This window comes from Capricornis sumatraensis, chromosome 2 (assembly GCF_032405125.1).
Source record: "Capricornis sumatraensis isolate serow.1 chromosome 2, serow.2, whole genome shotgun sequence".
In the NCBI taxonomy this organism is placed as follows: Eukaryota; Metazoa; Chordata; class Mammalia; order Artiodactyla; family Bovidae; genus Capricornis; species Capricornis sumatraensis.
In genome coordinates this window covers 187,159,782-187,181,293 of record NC_091070.1, presented here as the reverse complement: position 1 = coordinate 187,181,293, position 21,512 = coordinate 187,159,782, and the positions used below count along the sequence as shown (strand labels likewise).

The window sequence follows — 21,512 nt, the reverse complement described above, 5'->3', positions numbered from 1 at the left end:
CTTCTGTATGGATCTTCTCTTGGGTGAACTAGTCCCCTAAGTTAGGTATTATTCTCATTTTGCCTTCTCCTTCATTTATGTTCTTTCAACTGTCATGTAGGCTGTAGGCTTTTAGAGTGTCTTTGATGTTAAAAAACCTGAAAGCAGTGAAGGATACGGAAGTTTCTGCCATGGTATTCTGGCTGGCAAGGAACAAACAGTGAGGGACCCTTTTCCCTGGGCAGATGCAGCTCTGCTTTCCTGCCACTCTTGGAAACAATTCCCCCTGGTAGTGTAGCCCCTGTCATTTTCAGGTTCCTGTCTTTAATTCTAATCCTGCAAATCACTCCTCCCACCCATGCCTACACACACACGCACACACGCACACACACACACACACACACACACACACACACACACACTCAAGTTCCTGTCTTTAATTCTAATCCTACAAATCACTCCTCCCACCCATGCCTACGCACACACACACACTCAAGTTCCTGTCTTTAATTCTAATCCTACAAATCACTCCTCCCACCCATGCCTACACACACACACACACACACACACTGAGGTTCCTGTCTTTAATTCTAATCCTACAAATCACTCCTCCCACCCATGCCTACACAGACACACACACACACATGCATGCACGCACGCACGCGCACACACACACACACACATGCCGATAGGTCAGCTTGCCTGAAGCTTTCCTTAGATTGCAGGTTGTTCACTAAAATGCTTGAGGGAATGACAAAACGTGGTCTTAATAGAAGCCTCAGAGGGAGGCAGACCTTGTGTTCTACTTCTGGGATCTTGCCTTTACTTACTAACAAGATGAAGCCTTATATTTGCTGTCTCTCTCCTGGAGATTTCCAGAGAAGCTGTGGCCTCAGTTGTACTCTCTTGTTGTTGTTCAGTCTCTCAGCTGTGTTTGACTCTTTGCAACCCCACGTACTGCAGCACACCAGGCTTCTGTATCTTGCACTATCTCCTGGAGTTTGCTCACACTCACGTCCATTGAGTCTGATGCTATCTAACCATCTCATCCTCTGTCACTCCTCTAAATTTTTACCAGTTCTGCCACTTTCACACATCTATTTTATCCAAGAGCTGATTTAGAGACCCAAATGAGATAGACCCTCATCAGTTCAGTTCAGTTGCTCAGCCGTGGCCGACTCTTTGCGACCCTATGAATTGCAGCACGCCAGGCCCCCCTGTCCATCACCAACTCCTGGAGTTCACTCAGACTCACGTCCATCGAGTCAGTGATGCCATCCAGCCATCTCATCCTCTGTCGTCCCCTTTTCCTCCTGCCCCCAATCCCTCCCAGCATCAAAGTCTTTTCCAATGAGTCAACTCTTCACATGAGGTGGCCAAAGTACTGGAGTTTCAGCTTTAGCATCATTCCTTCCAAAGAAATCCCAGGGCTGATCTCCTTTAGAATGGACTGGTTGGATCTCCTTGCAGTCCAAGGGACTCTCAAGAGTCTTCTCCAACACCACAGTTCAAAAGCACCAATTATTTGGCACTCAGCTTTCTTCTTGCAGTCCAACTCTCACATCCATACATGACTACAGGAAAAACCATAGCCTTGACTAGGCGGACCTTTGTTGGCAAAGTAATGTCTCTGCTTTTGAATATGCTATCTAGGTTGGTCATAACTTTCCTTCCAAGGAGTAAGCGTCTTTGAATCTCATGGCTGCAATCACCATCTGCAGTGATTTTGGAGCCCCCAAAAATAAAGTCTGACCCTGTTTCCACTGTTTCCCCATCTGTTTCCCATGAAGTGATGGGACCATAGTGTTTGGATAAGCCTAATGGAGGATGTGGTGTTGGAGAAGACTCTTGAGAGTCCCTTGGACTGCAAGGAGATCTAACCAGTCCATTCTAAAGGAGATCAGCCCTGGCTGTTCTTTGGAAGGAATGATGCTAAAGCTGAAACTCCAGTACTTTGGCCACCTCATGCGAAGAGTTGACTCATAGGAAAAGACTCTGATGCTGGGAGGGATTGTGGGCAGGAGGAAGAGGAGACGACAGAGGATAAGATGGCTGGATGGCATGACCGACTCTATGGATGTGACTTTGAGTGAACTCCAGGAGATGGTGATGGACAGGGAGGCCTGGCATGCGGCGATTCATGGGGTGGGTCACACAGAGTCAGACACGGATGAGCAACTGAACTGAAGGATGAGCGACAAACTCCAAGGATGAGCAACTGAACTGAACTGAACTGAATGGAGGATGGAGTTACCAGAGGCACCTGGAGCTATAACAGTTCCTGCCTATTGGGCTCAGTCATCTTTACTCCAGTCACACTCTCTGGCCACTTATTCTAACTGGCTGTGAGATAGACATCCCTCTCCTTGCTCTTACTGGGGATCGCACAGACAGTCTGTGTGGGATTAGTTAGTTATGCTATAAACTGTTGAGTTGTTTAGCTGTTGCTCTGTTATGAATCACAGCCAGTGCTCAGTAGTTCAACACAATAATCATTTATCTGCCTCATGGATACAACATTTAGACTCTGTTCTGTAGGGTGGTTCTTCTGTTCTCAGCTGTACTCACTCCCTCAGGTCTTGGCTGCCTGGGGATGTGTGATCCAGACTGGACTTGGTGGTCATTCCTCTACCCACATACCTCTTGCCCTCCTCCTGGGACCAGTGAGCTAACCCTGCATGATCTTCTCATAGCAATACCAGAAGTGCAGTAGAGCAAGTTGAAATATATAATGCTGGTTTTTGCAGTTATTTCTGCCTCATTCTTTTGGCCAAATCCAGTTGTGTGACAATATCCAAAATCTTGAAGTAGGAAAGAAGGCTCTGCCCACTGTGGGGGTTGAGAGGAGGAGATGCAGCACTACAAATTAAGTGGCGAAGGGTGTGGATATTTAGAGATTCAAAGACGGGGGGCCATGAACTCAACCTATCTCAGCTATTAAGAAATACAGTGAAGTATTTCCAAGTTGTAATGCTACTTCTAAGGAGATAGCCATGAAGTTAGCTTGGAGGTAGTGAGGAAACTTGTGCAGAAGAGCTGGACCATGAGTAAGACATGGAATTTTCCAAGCAGACAAGGATGAGTGAATGGAGCAACACTGAGTTATTGATAGATGGGACAGAGTAGAGGCTAGTCCCAAAAGTCTGCAAATGAATGGAGCATTTGGGGCATGAAGAGTTGTCCTATATGGGTGGATCATAAGACACAATCCTTGCACACCATATTGTTTCATCACATTGCTCTTTCCAGTGAGTTATCATAGCTTCTAAAATGTCAAGATTTCAGGCATTGAGCCAGGAAGAGTTATCCTATTGCATATTCTTCAGAACATGCTTCACAGGTAGCAACTTTCTTGATACCTCAAAAAAGTATTTTGCTTAAGTCAGGTGAAGGGTTTCACACATACATATTGTTTCCAATGGGACTAGTGTTCCTTCAATATATCCGTGCCACTTAGCTTAGCTCAGTGTGTCCTGTCATCTGTGATGGTGGTGGTGTAGTTGCTAAGTCATGTCTGACTCTTACGACCCCATGGACTGTATCCTGCCAGTGTCCTCTGACCATGGGATTCTCCAGGCAAGAATACTGGAGTGGGTTGCCATTTCCTTCTCCAAGGGATCTTCCTGATCCTAGAATCTTCCATCTATGCCATATGCCACATGTGAAAAAAATAATAAGTAATGTTTGCTTTCAGAAGGCATTGAGGTCTCACAGAAGGTGAGCTCTTCTGTGAAGCCCTCCCTGACACTTTCTCCCGCTTTCTCCTGCCAGTTTCTCCTGCTAAAACTTTTCATTTCTTTTTCTACTTCCTTCAGAACTTTTTGTTAGGATGTGACTTTAGGTGTGATTATTTGATCACTGTCTCCTCAGTTATATTGTTAGCGTGTAGGAGAGCAGCAGGCCGACTGTTTTGCATATAACTGGTTCCCCAGCACCTAGCGTAGTGTCAGGGTCATAATGACTGAATACTAAATATTTATTAAGTGAATGAGTGAATCAGTTTAATGACTGAATCAGATAGGCCAAAACTGCTGGCTCTATGAAATAGATAGGTTTTGCTTTATTTATAAAACTGCAAGAACTCTCCAGGTTTATCACTTAGCTGGGGTAATGTGGACAGACCACATTTATTCTCCAGAGCTTCCATTTGATCAGTATTCACTGTGGCTTGAGCTCTGGCTGGATGTGAATACTGGTGATCTGGAGATGATTAAGGTAGGTTCTCCTCTGAAGTTATTGCTGGTTTAGTGGGAGAAATAGAGAAGGGGAGGGACAAGGACAATGACTGTGCTAAGTATTAAGATATGGGTATGAGAACGTTGAACTTGGAGAAGGATTTGGACTCAGCTGGACCTCCGTTGGGGCTTCATAAAAGGGGAGTCTGAACTGAGTCAGGAAGGCTAATCAGCAGTCAGACACATAACCAGGAAGAACATTTTGGGCAGAATGGAGCAGAGGTTCAAGGCACTGGGAAGTGAGCAATCAAGGCCCACTATGGAAAGCTTCAAATAATTCATTAGTGTAGAATGAAGAAAGCAAGGATAGGATAGACAAGAGAGGAAGCTGGAGGTCAACATGGTCATGTCACAAAGCGTCATTCAAGCCTAGCTGAGAAGTGGAATTTTTCCTGAAGGGAGTAAGGAGCAATTGAAGGGTTTTAATCAGGAGTTGGTACCATCAGATTTTACTTGAGATCGTTTTCTCTGGACACAATGGAGAATAGATTGGAAGTCTTGGGGCTGTTGGGAAGAAGATAAACAAAGAGCAGTAAATTACTCAGTGTGATAAGGTCTCTAATAGATTTGGTGCTTGCCCTGTGATGTCAGAGCAGGAACATCTAAACTAAAACTGAGGTCTCGGTCTAGACTAAAGGAAGTTCTCAGGCTGAAGAATTTTGCAAGCACACAGAAGTATGCAAGCACAGAAGTATGCAAGAATGTGATTTTTTCAGGGCACTCCAAAGGATTGTTTATTGCTGGAATATAGAACACTAAGAGGGAATTGTCTGCCCTCTGATGCCATTTTGCAACACCTACCGTCTTACTTGGGTTTCTCTTACCTTGGACGTGGGGTATCACTTCACGGCTACTCCAGCAAAGCACAACTGCTGCTCCTGACCTTGAACGAGGGATATCTCCTCACCACCATCCCTCCTGACCTTGAACATGGAGTAGCTCCTCTAGGCCCTCCTGCGCCCGCGTAGCCGCTGCTCCTTGGACGTGGAGTTGCTCCACCTCATGTGAAGAGTTGACTCATTGGAAAAGACTCTGATGCTGGGAGGGATTGGGGGCAGGAGGAAAAGGGGACGACAGAGGGTGAGATGGCTGGATGGCATCACCAACTCGATGGACGTGAGTTTGTATGAACTCTGGGAGTTGGTGATGGACAGGGAGGCCTGGCATGCTGTGATTCATGGGGTCGACAGAGTCGGACACGACTGAGCGACTGAACTGAACTGAACTGAACTGAAGAGGGAATTGATGAGACATGAAGCCAGAAAGGAAAAGGCCATCTAGCACTCAGTCTTCCTCCTATTGAATGTTGCTTTAGAGTGCAGTGATCGCATCTATACCAGGCACCTTTTTGGTTTTTTATTTTTTTTATCGCAGAGAATTTTGAACATGTACAGAATAGAGACGTTTAATGAACACCCATTTAACCACCCTCAGCACCACAGCTACCAACCCATGGCCAATTCTGCTCCATCTGCAATGTCATTCACTTCCCCTTCACTTGCTATTTTAGAGTAGATCCCAGATAATATATCATTTTATACAGCAGTGTTTCAATATGTATCAGTTAGCTAAGAAGCCTTTTTCAAAACATAACCAGAAGTATCAATTTCATACCTAACAGTTAATAATAATGCTCAGTATCATCAAATAGCTAGTCATTGTTTTAATTTCTGTTTATCTCAGGGCTTCCCTAGTAGCTCAGCTGGTAAAGAATCCACTTGCAATGCAGGAGACCCTGGTTCAATTCCTGGGTTGGGAAGATCCCCTGGAGAAGGGATAGGCTACCCACTCCAGTATTCTTGGGCTTCCCTGTTGGCTCAGATGGTAAAGAATCTGCCTGCAATGTGGAATACCTTGGATTCCATCCCTGGGTTGGGAAGATCCCTTGGCGGAGAGCGTGGCAACCCACTCCAGTATTCTTGCCTGGAGAATCCCAGGTAACTAGTCATTGTTGTAATTTCTAGTTATCTCATAAATGTCACATAAATATGAATAGAAATGTACATGCAAATATTTATATATACTGTTTAGTCAGATCTAAATAAAGGGCTGAAACCCTTTTGAAAGTGAAAGAAGATGTTCTCAATCATTAACAGATGTCACTGAGGACTTTTGATTTAATCAGGGGTGAATAATTACTTCAGTTTATTCTGTTTTTTCACTATTGCAGATATCTGAACAAGTGTTTGGCAAAATATAAAGGAAGCCTGACTCACATTATTGGTTCTACCTTGCTCCTATTTCCCTAGGTCTCTCTGCTCCCTGGTGTGCAAATGGACATACTCTGCAGAGAAAGGCTGGGACGACAGTTTCTGGAAGATGGTTGGTTTGGAAGACTTGGTTACAGATAATTACAGCAAAATAGGTAAAAAAATAATATATATTTTTCTGATTATGTGTACGTATACATGAAGATATTGGTGTTTGCTTTTTGTTTGTTTTTGTCTAAATTAAAATACAGGAACACATCCCTATTTTTCAAGGAAGCAAGTAATTTCTGATGGGTAGTCCATGACTAATAGGCCTTTGTATTGGGGCTTATAGTAACTGAACTATGATAATCTGCCTTTAAATGTAGACTTAGACGTGCCACTAGACTGGGGAAGATATTTGCATGGAGCAGCTGGAAATAGCATAATCAAAGGTATTTATGGATCATCCCAGTCAGACCTGGGAAAATGTGTTGTGATTTAGGTTCAAGGAACCGGGTAAGGCCGTGAACAGGAAAAAAACAAATAATTGAAGAGATCAGAAATTGGAAGGATCAGAAACAACGCATAAACTGGAATGTGAGCCAGTTGTTCCTGACTAAAGCCATAGGATCCCTGACTTCCAGTTTTATGTGGCGCTAATTAGGTAGTAAAGGAGGGGATGACTAGTAGGAATTTACCTGTAAAGTAATTCAGATACTAGGTATATATAACGATAGCTGATATGTTAAAGTTTCAAGATAAAGTTCATATTCATGTCACAGAAAGATGCTTATTTCATGTAGTTACTACCTACCTTTCTAGTAAGCTGTCATCAGGTAAGATATTACACCTGGTTAAAGAAAATACTTCTGTATTGTTTAGTGTGTGGGCTAGGAGGTTGGAACAAGGGAATTTTAAAGTACTGTGAATTAAACAGGATGGTAGAGTATTTCCCTTTTATGTATTAGGACTGAGGTAAGTGATTAGCAGGCAGCTCTGCCTTTCTTATAACATGATCTCCAAGTTTGGGTCCAAATTGCTCCTTCAGTTCTCATCAGTTCCCAGCTAGTGATTGGGAAGAAAGAAAAGGACCGGAAGAATCCATCCACATTCCTTTGGAGGAAGCATAACAGAAAAATGGACCACTTCATTTCTGATCACAGCCTGTACATCAGTGCTTCTTAACAAAGCCCCACTGGGCTGCAGGGGCAGCTGGGAAATGTAATTGGCCAAGCAGCCTTGTGGCCATCCACGTGACAGACCAGAAATTGAGAGCTATGCTGTGAAATATGGATGAAAACAGTAGTGTCTGCTTCAGTTTCAAACGCCATTGATAACTGAGTCACATAGTAGATTATTTCAGTCCAACTTTTCTCTGGCCAAGTCCTCATGACTACTGTTTTACATTTCGAGAATATAAGGAGAGAAATATGAAAGACCCAAGTAGCAATTGTACTGCTATGCTATAGACAGCATAGCTCAGCTGAGCATGGTCTGCTCAACTACTCATAGCTAGATCTAGGGAAAAAAGAACCCTTCTGGACTTTCTGTAGCTCAACTGAAACCACTGTAAGACTGGAGCTTGTGGAGAAGGGCAGGAGCTTGGGACCAGAGGAAGAGATGAAGAAAGCACACCAGCTTTGGAAAAACTGAGATTCAGTTCTTTCGTCTGCTCTTGTAGGGTCATTATTAGGACCGCAGTCTCTAACTCTATACTTTCCTACCAAAGCAGACGTCCTCCTTGGGCTATTGGAGACTTGAGGGGACTGATGTGGCTGTATAACTTACCTCCAGCAGGGTTAGGCACATTTCCAATATTTAGCATCTAAATCCAGTTTGAGCTTCATTGAAACAAACATCCATAGTCCATACTTAGATTAGAGTCTGAATGTGATAGACCCTCGACTGATGAGAGGATATAACTTCACAGGGTATAAAAAGTGTTAATACTTTAAAGCATATAGTACCTTAAAATTCTGGATAGTCACACCACTTGGAGCCAGGCAGCCAGACAGAAAAATGATACTAAACCAAAAGCTTCTGGAGGGCAGGGACTGTATCTGCCTTACCCTTGAGTATGTTGGCATAGAAGATGTTGATAAATATCTCCTGACAGAATGTGTACAATATAGGCCTAGTTGTTTGAATTGAGATGGACTGGGAAGTTCAGTTCAGTTTAGTTGCTCAGTCATGTCTGACTCTTTGTGACCCCATGGATTGCAGTACATCAGGCCTCCCTGTCCATCACCAACTCCTGAAGATTGCTCAAACTCATGTCCATTGAGTCAGTGATGCCATCCAACCATTTCATCTTCTTTTATCCCCTTATTCTCCTACCTTCAATCTTTTCCAACATCTGGGTCTTTTCCAATGAGTCAGTTCTTCACATTGGGTGGCCAAAGTATTGGAGCTTCAGCTTTAGCATCGGTCCCTCCAATGAATATTCAGGACTGATTTCTTTTAGGATTGACTGGTTTTTTCTCCTTTCAGTCCTAGGGACTCTCAAGAGCCTTCTCCAACACCACAGTTCAAAAGCATTCTTCGGCACTTAGCTTTCTTTCTGGTCCAACTCTCACATCCATACATGACTACTGGAAAAACCATAGCTTTGACTAGATGGACCTTTGTTGGCAAAGTAATGTCTCTGCTTTTTAATATGCTGTCTAGGTTGGTCATAACTCTTCTTCCAAAGAGCAAGGGTCTTTGAATTCCGTGGCTGCAGTCACCATCTGCAGTGATTTTGGAGCCCAAGAAAATAAAGTCTGTCACTGTTTCCATTGTTTCCCCATCTATCTGCCATGAAGTGATGGGATCAGATGCCATGATCTTAGTTTTTTAAATGTTGAGTTTTAAGCCAAAATTTTCACTCTCCTCTTTCACTTTCGTCAAGAGGCTCTTTAGTTCCTCTTCTCATTCTGCTCATAAGGGTGGTGTCATCTTCATATTTGAGGTTACTGATATTTCTTCCTGCAATCTTAATTCCAGCTGTGCTTCTTCCAGTCCGGCATTTCTCATGATGTACTCTTCATAGAAGTTAAATAAGCAGGGATACAATATACAGCCTTGACATACTCCTTTCCCAAGATCCAACCATGTCCTTGTCTGGTTCTAACTGATGATTCTTGACCTGCATACACATTTCTCAAGAGGCAGGTCAGGTGGTCTGGTATTCCCATCTCTTTCCGAATTGTCCACAGTTTGTTGTGATCCCCACAGTCAAAGGCTTTGGCATGGTCAATAAAGCAGAAATAGATGTTTTTGTGGATCTCTGTTGCTTTGTCGATGATTCAACGTATGTTGGCAATTTGATCTCTGGTTCCTCTGCCTTTTCTAAGTCCAACTTGAGCGTCTGGAAGTTCTTGATTCATGTACTGTTGAAGCCTTGCTTGGAGAATTTTGAGCATTACTTTGCTAGCATGTGAGAGGAGTACCTCCTTATCAGCTCTAATCTCCAAATGCAATCACATTGAAGGCTATACCTTTAACATATGAATCTTGGGTACACAATGTAGCCTACAACCCCAGGGTACTAGTTCATTAGTCATTGGCCCCAAAGCAGGGACCCTAAGTCCTAATTCTCCAGTCTGATGTTCTGGAGGTACCCCATAAGTTCCCTGCCTTGAAGAAGAATCATCAAGACTGGGTCCCACGGGCAGGACTATTGTCATCTAATTGAAGACTGCAGGAAAGTTGGATCTAAAACATGGAACTGGGAGCAAGGGTAGTTTTAGTTTTAGCATTAATTGTGTGAACTTAGCGGAGAAGGCAATGGCACCCCACCCCAGTACTCTTGCCTGGAAAATCCTATGGACAGAGGAGCCTGATAGGCTGCAGTCCATGGGGTTGCTAAGAGTTGGACACAACTGAGTGACTTCACTTTCACCTTTCACTTTCATGCACTGGAGAAGGAAATGGCAACCCACTCCAGTGTTCTTGCCTGGAGAATCCCAGGGACAGGGGAGCCTGGTGGGCTGCCGTCTATGGGGTCGCACAGAGTCAGACACGACTGAAGTGACTTAGCAGCAGCAGCAGTGTGAACTTAGACAAGTCTCATAATGCTTTTTTAAATCTCTATAGTCTTGTCTATGAAAGACATAGTTAATGGTAGAATTAAAAGTAATAGTGTATTGTTTCTGAGACGTGGTACTATTGCGTTACAACCATTATCTTTCAAAATTTTCATAACAGACTTATTTTTCGTTATCCTGTTCTACAGCTGAAGCAGCCAAGGTTCAGAAAAGAATGTCTAACCTATGTTTGCAGTTTGCAAATGGTAGAGGCAGAATTCAAACCTATGTTTGGAGGATTCCAAATCCTGCCTTAACCATGACACTGTATTGACTTCTAAATAATATTGATTGGGGTCTATAGTAGGCAATAAATAAATGCTAAACCTCCTTCCCCTTCTGTATTTCAAGCACATTTCTATGTGTTTTTAGGTACCTTGTTGCATGTAATTTTCACAACCAGTGACAAAAGTGTACTGTTACCTTGTTTTTAGATTAGAATCAGAGAGAGAAGGAGCTTTCTGTAACCACATGCAGAATCAATAAGTGATGTCCAGAATTAAAACTTTCCCTGTGGGATAACCTAAAAGAGCTAATACTTTACTGGAACACAAATTTCAACTTCAGTTGCTTCATTGTTTCAGTGATTTTTAAAATTTATTTGCCCACCCTTTCCCTCAGACTTAGTTGTTTGTTCCTGAGTATTCCCATCGTGTGTTGAATGCAGCTTTATTTTAGTATACATTGATTACCTGTTAGATATCTTGATTTTACTGTAGACTGTAAGCTTCTTGACCTGTGAATTTTCACTTGTTTACCTTCATATTATGGTCCCAGCACAAGACATGGCACATTTTAGCAGCTAAATTACTCTTTGATTAGTAAGTGGATAAGGATAAATGAATGACTTGGGTGGCTGGTACTGGGATATCCACAATTTTCACTTCTAAAAGCTCTAGCGTGCTTTACTAATTTTAGCAGGATTTTAGGTGGCTTGGGTCCAACCTCAACTGTGATTTTCTGATAATTTTCATCTTTTTGTGTTCCCCTCCCCGCTCCCAGCACAAGATCCATGTTTAATAAGTATATTAGCTCTGCTAATAGAGCAATACCTACAGGAAATATTCATTAAAAGTCTATAATGTTAACCTCACAGAAAGTTTCCAGAGTAACTTTATTAGATTTTGCCTGTTAAGTTAATGGATTTTTAATGGATGTCCTAAGGAGACATATCATTAACCAGAATATTGCCATACGTGAATTAAAACTTACCCATTCATCAAAATTAATTGTGTGATGTTTCCTTTGAGTTCCATTTCTGATGACTTGAGTTTGTAGTTTCAGTCTGAACCAGAAGTGGAAGATGTTAAAGAGATAAACATGGACTCCCAGTTGTGACTTTCAGAGATTCCTCTGGAAGTTACCTCCAGTCTGTCGCAATTCTTGGAACTATGAGAAATGTATCTTGGAAGCTTCCCTATGGTGTTAAACATTTCCGGTGGACTCATTGCCCATCAGACGTGGGCAATACAGTACAAAACCTTTTAACAGATTTGAACAGCACATCATGGATTTGACCATTAATATAATTACCATAATTCGTTCCGTGTGGAGCTTTTAGCCAAGTCTTTACCAGCCTTCCTGGGCTCATGCAGTAAATAAATGCTTTCCCCGAAAACTGAACACCTCAGCAGCTGATAGTCTTATGGAGGGATATTTTTCAAATAAATTATTTATGAAGTGTAAGTTAAGGATCAAATGCAATATTTATATGGTGCATTTCAAGGACAAGGGAAGAAATTTACAATGTTTTAAGTAACTACTTGCAAATTTCCAAAGATAAAATGTTACTACTTAATGCTTTCCTTTAGGGAGGTATTTGGGTGGTTTGCTTTGGGAACATTATACAAAATAAGGGAAAAAAACAGTTTTGTGAATCAGAAGAATATAGTAGACATTTTTTTGGACAGTTAAAACTATACTAGTTGATTTCATGTTCAGAATTGAGAGAGAAACCTCAAGCCCAGTATTTTGTAGGGAATTATATACCCATAGTCCAGCAGCAGCAGCAGTCCAATAAAATTATCTGTGTTAATAGATTTTGACCTTCCCTTCTGTGTGAACCATTGCCTTGTTACCTATCTGATTCTAAACATCTATCAAAAGCAAATAGGAAGGAAGAAATCAACAGGGAAGAAGGATCCTTAGGAAGAAAAGCAGCATCCTATCTGTTCTAATTGATTATCCAGGCTCTCTTTAAGCATGTCCCAGTTGCTTTTTATCTTCCTGGGAAAAGTGTTTCATTGTGTTATTGGGGCAGGCCATTTTATGACTGTGTACAGCATGGCTGAATTATAGAGTGACAATTTGCATTACAGAAAAAGCCTTGTAATGCCTGCAAGGGCATAGTATGTTAGCTTATAGATCACTTGTTTTCTGGGGTCAGGGAAGCCAGACAATGCAGAAACTTAAAGTCCAAGTAGAAGGAGTTATTAACTGTTACATGAGAGGCAGAAGTGATGATGAAGCAGATGTAAAGGGGACCATTCCTTAAGAAGAGGGAGGCTACATTTTTATTTTGTTTCCTCTCCCTTTATGAGACCATGTTTTAGGCATTGGACACTGTGGGCCCTTTATCTGGCACTTAGTACATACTGATGAAATATGTACTTGAATGAGCAAATATGTGTTTGAACAAAGGATTTGATAAATAAGCCCTTCTTTGGCTTCAATTGCTCCTGCTAGTTGGAAACAATTAACCTAACAGTTAATGGACTCTGTACCTCCTTTTGAATTAAATGATAGTATTAGATGATAGACCATGATTTTGTTTCATAAATCCGGTGTTCATAGTCCTTTTTTCACTAACCTGTTTGCCACTTAAGCAGGGACTCCTGTGGAAGACACACCCCCACGTGAATGAGAGTTCATTCCTACAGCAAGTCTGTCAGAGACTTTCCTAAAAGGAAATATTATCCTTCAGAAAAAAAAAAACCCAAAGCAACATGCACAACTTATTTTCAAGAGATTGAGAATGTCACTTTTTAAAAAAGTTTATTTATTTATTTATTTTTGGCTGTGGTGGGTTTTCATTGCTGCTCGGGCTTTTTCTCTAGTTATGACAAGTGGGGGCTCCTCTGTATTTGCAGTGCACAGGTTTCTCATTATGGTGGCTTCTCTTGTTGCAGAGACTGAGCTAGAGCACAGGGGTTTCAGTAGTTGTGCAAGCGTTCTCTAGAGCACAGGCTCAGTAGTTCGGCACACGGGCTCAGTTGCTCTGCAACATGTGGGATCTTCCTGGACCAGGGATTAAACCGATATCTCTTGCATTGCAAGACAAGTTCTTTACCACTGAGCCACCAGGGAATCCCTGAGAATACCACTTTTTTCATAGAGTAAAATAAATCCTGCAGTTAACTGAAGCTGCAGTTTAGATATTTTTGTCCTTTCGGCTTAAAAGTATAGCTTTAAGGATCTTGACTAATGACTAGTACGTGTTGGGAACATAGATCTGCTAGTATTCACCACTGTTCTGCCCCAGAGTCTAACCAGTTGAGAATATTTTACAGAGACACCTGAAGCAAAGTGTTGTTTTGATTTTGGTTAGACTAAGTTAAAGAACATGGAGGGAATCTTATCCTCTTTTCTGCTCCTGCCTGGGCCCTGGAAACTGCATGGCACTGACTTGATCCATTCATTGGCAGGCCAAGGAGCTGGGACAAAGAGACAAGACATCTGGCTGGGCTTGTTTCAGCACTTGATGTGCCGTTTCATCTGCTAAATTCAAACTCAGACTCCAAGAGCCCACTGGCCTGGAGGTGGTTCAAGAAGAGACATTCGTGCCACGCCTGCACTGACCCCTTTCAAGGCTGCGGCTCTACTTCCTCGTTAAAATGGCCCCATGGTGTTGGTTTTTTCCCCCAAGCCTCATGAATCAGTTAGGCAGTTCCTTTCCCTGGGATTAAATAAGAGTATAGCAGTAGGAAATGGGAGTACTTCTGCTAATTCTACCACATCCTGGGGGAAGGAAGAGGAAATTGCATTGTGGAAACATACCCAAGGAGTTTTCACCAGTAGTATTTATCAGGAATGATGTTGGGAGCCTGAGTCCAGCAATGACATCCATAGCTGTGGATATTATAAAGTCCTTGTATCTGTGAATACTCAATGTTCTGAATTTTCCCAATAAAACTAGACATGTTTATAAGGATTTATCCATTTGTTCCTTAGAATGTGAGACTTGCTTGTCATTTCAAGCTTTGCTGAACTGCTTGTTGCACCATCTTGGTATGACAAGATGTCAGTGCTGTTTTTGGTAATTTACACTGGGATGTCTGGAGGAACCATCAGCCACAGGTAATTGCAATATTTTCTAGGCTCTGTAGGGTCTGTTGTACTATCTCTTCCTTGTCCTGAGGGAGACCATCCCTGTGGATGCTGTGGACGAGGCTTTACCCTTGACCATGAATCTTTGGTCTTATCCTTTCTACTCTTATCATCTTTTTCTTTCTTGTCCAAGTGCCAGAACAAGGTCTTTCCAGGACTTGAGACAATAACATATCCTTTGAGTATCATAGTATCTTACTTTACCCTTTAAAATTAAACTTCTTCCTGATGGGAAATGACCTAGAGGTCTTCCTGTCAGTTAGTGACCTATCCAATCATGCATCCATCCCTTTAGCCATACTATTGAGTGTTTCCTATATGCTAGATGCTGGGCTAAGTACCAGGGATAGAAAAATTGCATTCATCATGGTCCATCCCTTCAGTATCTCACCTCTGTGGGCTGAGGAGTGGAGATAATTGAATTAACATTCTCAATGTTTTTTATGTTTTTCAATAATCTAGAGATGTACAAATTACCTGGGCAAGCAGAGTAGTAAGTCACCAATAACTAGAGTTTGTATCAAAGAAGTCTTTGCATGAGATGGCATTTGAGATGTGTCTGAAAGAATATGAGTAGTATTTCACCAAGAAAAAATGGAAAATGACTTGTGAGGCAGAAGAAACAGCACAGACAAAGGCATGAAGATACAGAAGAATGTCAGTGAATGGTTGGGTGTCGCTGGAGCAGTGGACTTGGCATGGGGTGGGGATGAGTGGCAGAGGATGGGATAGGAGAGGGGACTGGGTTTAACTTCTAATGACATTTCTATCCTTCCTTGAATATGGGGCCACTGGTAAGAGACTCAGTGTCAAAAAATTGGCTTCACTGCTCTCAAGAGATGGTTCCAATAATTATTCCTGCCAATGCTATAAATAAAGTAGATTAAAGTGAAGGAGTTGTAGGAGTTTTGTAGCTCCTATGAAACTGAGAAATTGTGTGTGTGTGTGTTTCCCAAGCCCATTTCTTTCCTTCAGTTACATATAGTACCCATTACCTACCTTCCCTTCCATAAAGTTTGTTGAGAAGCTTGAATGAGATATCAGATCAAAAGACAATGTGATTTACAAAACCTGTAGACATGTTGTCTGTTATCATTTGTAAGTGTGCCTTGGCAACTAGAGGAAAACAGTCTTCACTCCCTGGACACTTGTTTCCTATCAGTGGGCCTGAAAGAAGTAACCATGTTCCCTACTCTTCAGCGCCCTTAGATTCCCAGAAGTACTGTTTCAGCTGCTGGTGCTTCCAGGAACAGCCCTACAGAGCCAGAAGGATAAGGGAACAGTGATGACCACATCAGGCTGTAAGATAATGACTGTCAGAGGTTTTGCTCTATATAAGGTTTCATGGAACTGCTCCTCTTTTCAGCATGGCATCTGGAAAGTAATTGGGAACCTCCCAAAAGTGAGGTCAAACTCCAGCTTCTTCTCCTACCGCTGGACAGCCAGTGAGTACCAGAGCCAAAAGAAATCTTGAAGATTTTGCTCTAATGCCCTCGTTTTATAGATGAAAAACCAAAACTCGGGGAGTCAGGGTGAATTTCTTTCATCTTGCAGCTTCTTAGTGATAGAGCTGATATCAGAAACCAGATCTTCTTACCCCCAGTTCCATTTCACAACTCCTTGTCAACTTTCCTCTTTGACATTTTTCAGTAAATTTTGGTCATTTAGCCAATCTGGATACTACCACTTAAAAGGGAGTAAGCTCTAGAAGAATGTCACTGAGGGAAAGACCTACATAGGTGAACCCAACCATTGTCCAGTGTTCAATCTTGAAGATGCAAAAACTGCTGTGCCCAAGACAGCTGGAAATGGTTGGATCTTGGACCATATCAAGCAAGCTTTCAAGTGACTGATATAAATAAAATAAGTAATATATTAGTCATTGCCAATTTTAAAGTTTAAGGCCAGCATGCTTGGGGCTGGTGCATCGGGATCACCCACAGAGATGTTATGGGGAGGGAGGTGGGAGGGGGTTTCATGTTTGGGAACACATGTAAGAATTAAAGATTTTAAAATTTAATAAAAAAAAAAGGAAAAAAAAAACAATTTATGATGACAGATATTAAAAAAAAAATAAATAAATAAAGTTTAAGGCCTCCCTGGTGGCTCACTGGTAAAGAATCTGTGTGTCAGTGCAGGAGACAGGAGTTCAATCCCTGGTTCAGGAAGATCCCCAGAGAAGGAAATGGAAATCCCATGGACAAAGGAGCCTGGCAGGTTATAGTCCATGGGGTTACACTGAACAACTACAAATTTTAATGTTTAAAGATGCAGTCACCAGAGTCAGATGCCTAAGTTCAGTTCTGGCTCGGTCATATGTGATTTTGCATGAAGTGCTTGATTTTTCTGAGCCTTAATTGGTATATTATGAAGATTAAAGGAAATATTGCAGGTATAGTTCCTAACACATCCCATGTCCTCAGAAAACATCAGTTCTTGGTATCTTAACAGCTGTCTCTTCTGAACACAAACTCTTCTCTAAGTGACAGATCATGTCTTCCAAGACCCATTCCTCTTAAATGATCCCATATAATTATTACCAACTTATAAATTTGGGGAATATCTTTTTCTGAGCTTCACCTTTGGATTCCCACAGCTTTTTCCCCCCCAAAATTGGATATAATAGACTAAGCAGATGTCTGCTTCTAAATCATAATCACATTCTTAACTCTTTAAGAGGCTGTGTGTGTGTGTGTGTGTGTGTGTGTGTATGCGCATGTGCATGCTCAGCTGTGTCCAACTCTTTGTGACTCCATGGATGGTAGCATCTCAGGCTCCTCTGTCCATGGAATTTTCCAGGCAAGAACATTTGAGTGGGTTGCCATTTTCTACTCCAGGGGATCTTCCCAATCCAGGCATTGAACTCATGTCTCTTGCACCTCCTGCATTGACAGGCAGATTCTTTACCATTGTGCCAACTGTGAAGTCCCTTTAAGAGATTACCTTGATTTGAATTATAGGTTTTCCTTCAGTCCCATAACTGGCAACTTTTGTTTTTTGTTTTTTTTGATGAGCAAAACAGCACATGCTGCTGCTACTGCTAAGTCACTTCAGTTGTGTCTGACTCTGTGTGACCCCATAGACGGCAACCCACCAGGCTCCCCCGTCCCTGGGATTCTCCAGGCAAGAACACTGGAGTGGGTTGCCATTTCCTTCTCCAATGCATGAAAGTAAAAAGTGAAAGTGAAGTTGCTTAGTTGTGTCCAACTCTTAGTGATCCCATGGACTGCAGCCTACCAGGCTCCTCCGTCCATGGGATTTTCCAGGCAAGAGTACTGGAGTGGGGTGCCATTGCCTTCTCTGACAGCACATCAGTTCAGTTCAGTTCATTTGCTCAACTGTGTCCGACTCTTTGCAACCCCATGAATCGCAGCATGCCAGGCCTCGCTGTCCATCACCAACTCCCGGAGTTCACTCAGACTCCCGTCCATCGAGTCAGTGATGCCATCCAGCCATCTCATCCTCGGTCGTCCCCTTCTTCTCCTGCCCCCAATCCCTCCCAGCATCGAAGTCTTTTCCAACAAGTCAACTCTTCGCATGAGGTGGCCAAAGTACTGGAGTTTTAGCTTTAGCATCATTCCTTCCAAAGAAATCCCAGGGTTAGCCACAGGCAAATAAAAAAATACAGTGTGCATTGGTAATAATTAACTGGGAAACTCAGTGACTAATGTTCCTACAATGCTTTACAACTTTAGAAGAGTTTTTTTTTTATCATATACTATCATATTTATATTTCCCATCAGCTCTGAAAAAAAGAGTTTACATTTGGGAGAACCAGAAATCACAAGCTTTCAAATCAGAAGGACCAGGGATCAAATCCCAGAATTACCACTTGGCTGTGGAACCTTGGATATGTCACTCAAACTCTCTCAGACTCAGTTTCTTCATCTATTAAACATGTATAGGAATACCTGCCTTGCATTGTCCTTATGAGGGAGTGGGTTTGTATGTGTGTGTTGTGACTTCTGTTAAGACCCTGGCAAACAGTAACTAAGTTAACCAATGCAAGTTTCAGGACTCCATAAAATATCATAGTAGAACTAACAGTGGGCTGCCCTAATGCCAAATCCTATGAATAACTAAAAGGGACTTTTGGTAATTTTATTCAGGGGAAGGGAAAGTAAGAAGGTTGGGCTAATGGGATGCAAAAACATGGTAATAGGAATGACAGTGTAAAAAGAGAGGAAAGACTTTCATTTTTCTTCTTTGCTTTTGTTCGTCACATTAGCAGTACTAAGCATTGTGCTCTGTGCCGGAGAATAATGGTGAACCAAAGCCAACTAGACTTCTGTCTTCCTAGAGGGTTTAGAGTAGTGGAGAGAGCATTAACAACCCATCACAAAACTGCCACTGAGGTAAATGCTACAAAGAACGGGGAAAGGGGCTTCAAGAATATAAGAGAGAATATGAACTTGTCAGAGAAACGAGGAAATGTTTGAGAAAGTGATGTTTATGTGACTTAATGTGCATTAATGCTGTGAAGGGGCATGTGAACAGAGTTTCAGGCAGAGGTGACAGCATTTGAATAGCTCTGTGGCAGGAGGGAGCGTGGTGAAATGAGGCTACTGTGGCCTGAGCTGAGAAAGTTGGAAATCTATGGGATGCAAGATGCTGAAATCATTTTTCCAGAGAACTAGCTTCATTCAGACCGTGTGTGCCTGAGAAAATAAAACCTTAGACAGCATTTTGACCGTCTCAGTCAGTTTTATGTCCAGCTGGGTGTTCACAATGAAGAAAATAAGTTTTAGATGTGATCTTGGAGCCCCTGGGAATAAAACTGAATTGCTGCCTAGAGGTAGGAAATAGTCATACTTTATCCCAATTTTCCAAAAGTTTAGTCCCTCAAAACTATTGATCTGTGTCCTTTCTATAAATGATATAAGATATCTTGGTTTTGGTTGTTAAGCCTATAATTGTGAAAGAGAATGTCATTAGGAGGGAACCCGGGTTCACTGTGAATAAGTCCTGCTACCCTGACCTTGGGTGTTATCTGTTCTTGACATTCTTTTCTCAGTAACACTCTCCCTGTCTGGTAGTTGGTACATTAACCAAGCTCCAGTAGCACCTGGTACTTACATGTTGTCTGTCCGCCTTTATATCTTCTTGTAGACTCTCTTTTAAGACTCCTTGTCTCCTCTCTGTGACCTAGCATCACCACAAAATGAACGTTTAATAGGGGCATAGATGCATGGGGAAGATTAATTCCAACACAGAATTCTTAATTTGCTCACACAGCCCAGCCATACAACATGTTGTTCCTTTGGGTATCTCCATCTCAGTTAAAGGTACCACAGTTCTCCAGTTGGTCAGAACCCAAATCTACAAGTCATTCTTAATGCTTCTTTTTCACTCACACTTTACCTCAATTCATCAACAAGTCCTTTCTGTTTGACTCCAAAAGGAACCCAGAAGTAGGCTATTCTTACCCTTTTCCATTGTTACCCTCCCAGTTCATAGTACTTTTCATCTGTTGCTAGGTTAATGTCCCAGCCTCTTCATTGATTTCCTTATGTTCTTCCCTCTGATAATCTGTTTTCTACACGGCAGCCATAGTATTATTTTTAAAATGTAAATTAGATCATGTTACTCTCCTGCCTAAATTCTTCCCAGCCAGTGGCTTTTCATTACAGTAGGGGGGAAAAAAAAAAATCTAAATCTCTTGCCATGCTCTACAAGGTCACATGTGATATCTCCCTCTCTGTCATTTTTATTGCTTACCATGACTCCCATAGTCACCATTCAACCATGGTAACCTTTCTATCCTCAGAGATTTCCAGTATATATTTCCTTTTCATTATCTCTGACTTCTCTCTGGCTCGGTCTTTCTCAAAGTATCTTCATGGCCATCTCTTTCTTTTCGGGTCTGAGCTCAGATGTCATTAGAGAAGAGCCTTCCTTTCCCACCCACGCTGCCACCCCTGCTCTACCCATATTCTGTTTCTTGGTTGTATTTTCTTCTCAGCACTTGTCACTATATAAAATTACCTTGTTATTAAATATATTTATCTGTTTATTGACAGAATGCTCTTCATTAATTGTTATTGAATATATAAATGAGTTAATTATTTAGAATTTTGAGAACATGATAGATAGATCAATAAAATGGCATAGAAGAAAAGTATCCTGCATTCAACACATTTTTGAGAATTTTTTAAATTTCCTCATAATGAAAAGAGATATTTGAAGTAAATGTGTTCAAAAATGGATTCCCAAATGTACAAGGAAGTATCTCAAAGACTGTAATGGACCAAATCTCAACCTGTGTGTCCCTGCTGGTGTGACACACAGCATTGCATTCTGACTTGCCCTTGTCAGTATTTTCGATCAACAACTTAGATGAATACACAAGAGACTTGCTGAATAAAAATGCAAATGATAGAAAACAAAGAACCACAATTAATACACTGAAGAACATAATCCAAAAATGGTTTAAACATCAGTGGACTAGAAGGTAGCCTAAACTTAACAAGGTGAATTTTTATGAAGGGTTTATAGTCATGTCTTTTTATTAAAAAAATACAAGGAGAGAATGACAGAAGATACGAATCGATACTTTTTTCCCCAAAAAGACATACAGATGGCCAGTAGGTAAATGAATAGATGCTCAACATCTCTAATCATCAGCGAAATGCAGATCAAAACCACAATGAAATATTACCTCATACTCCTGAATGACTATTATCAAAATGACAATAAATAACTAAGTGTTGGTG

The 21,512-nt window shown here is 41.7% G+C and overlaps 1 protein-coding gene across 8 annotated transcripts in view; it reads left to right on the top strand.

The window, feature by feature from the left end:
- The window catches only part of FGGY (FGGY carbohydrate kinase domain containing), a 502,857-nt gene that overhangs the window by 181,040 nt on the left and 300,305 nt on the right, over positions 1–21,512 (top strand). For all 8 annotated transcript variants that reach the window (XR_011144409.1, XM_068963998.1, XM_068963999.1 and 5 more), the window contains one exon: positions 6,464–6,579. Coding sequence is in view for 7 of the 8 variants with exons in the window: in XM_068963998.1 (XP_068820099.1) it covers positions 6,464–6,579 (116 nt within the window). In the remaining variant the exon portion in view is untranslated. The remainder of the gene's footprint in view (positions 1–6,463; positions 6,580–21,512) is intronic.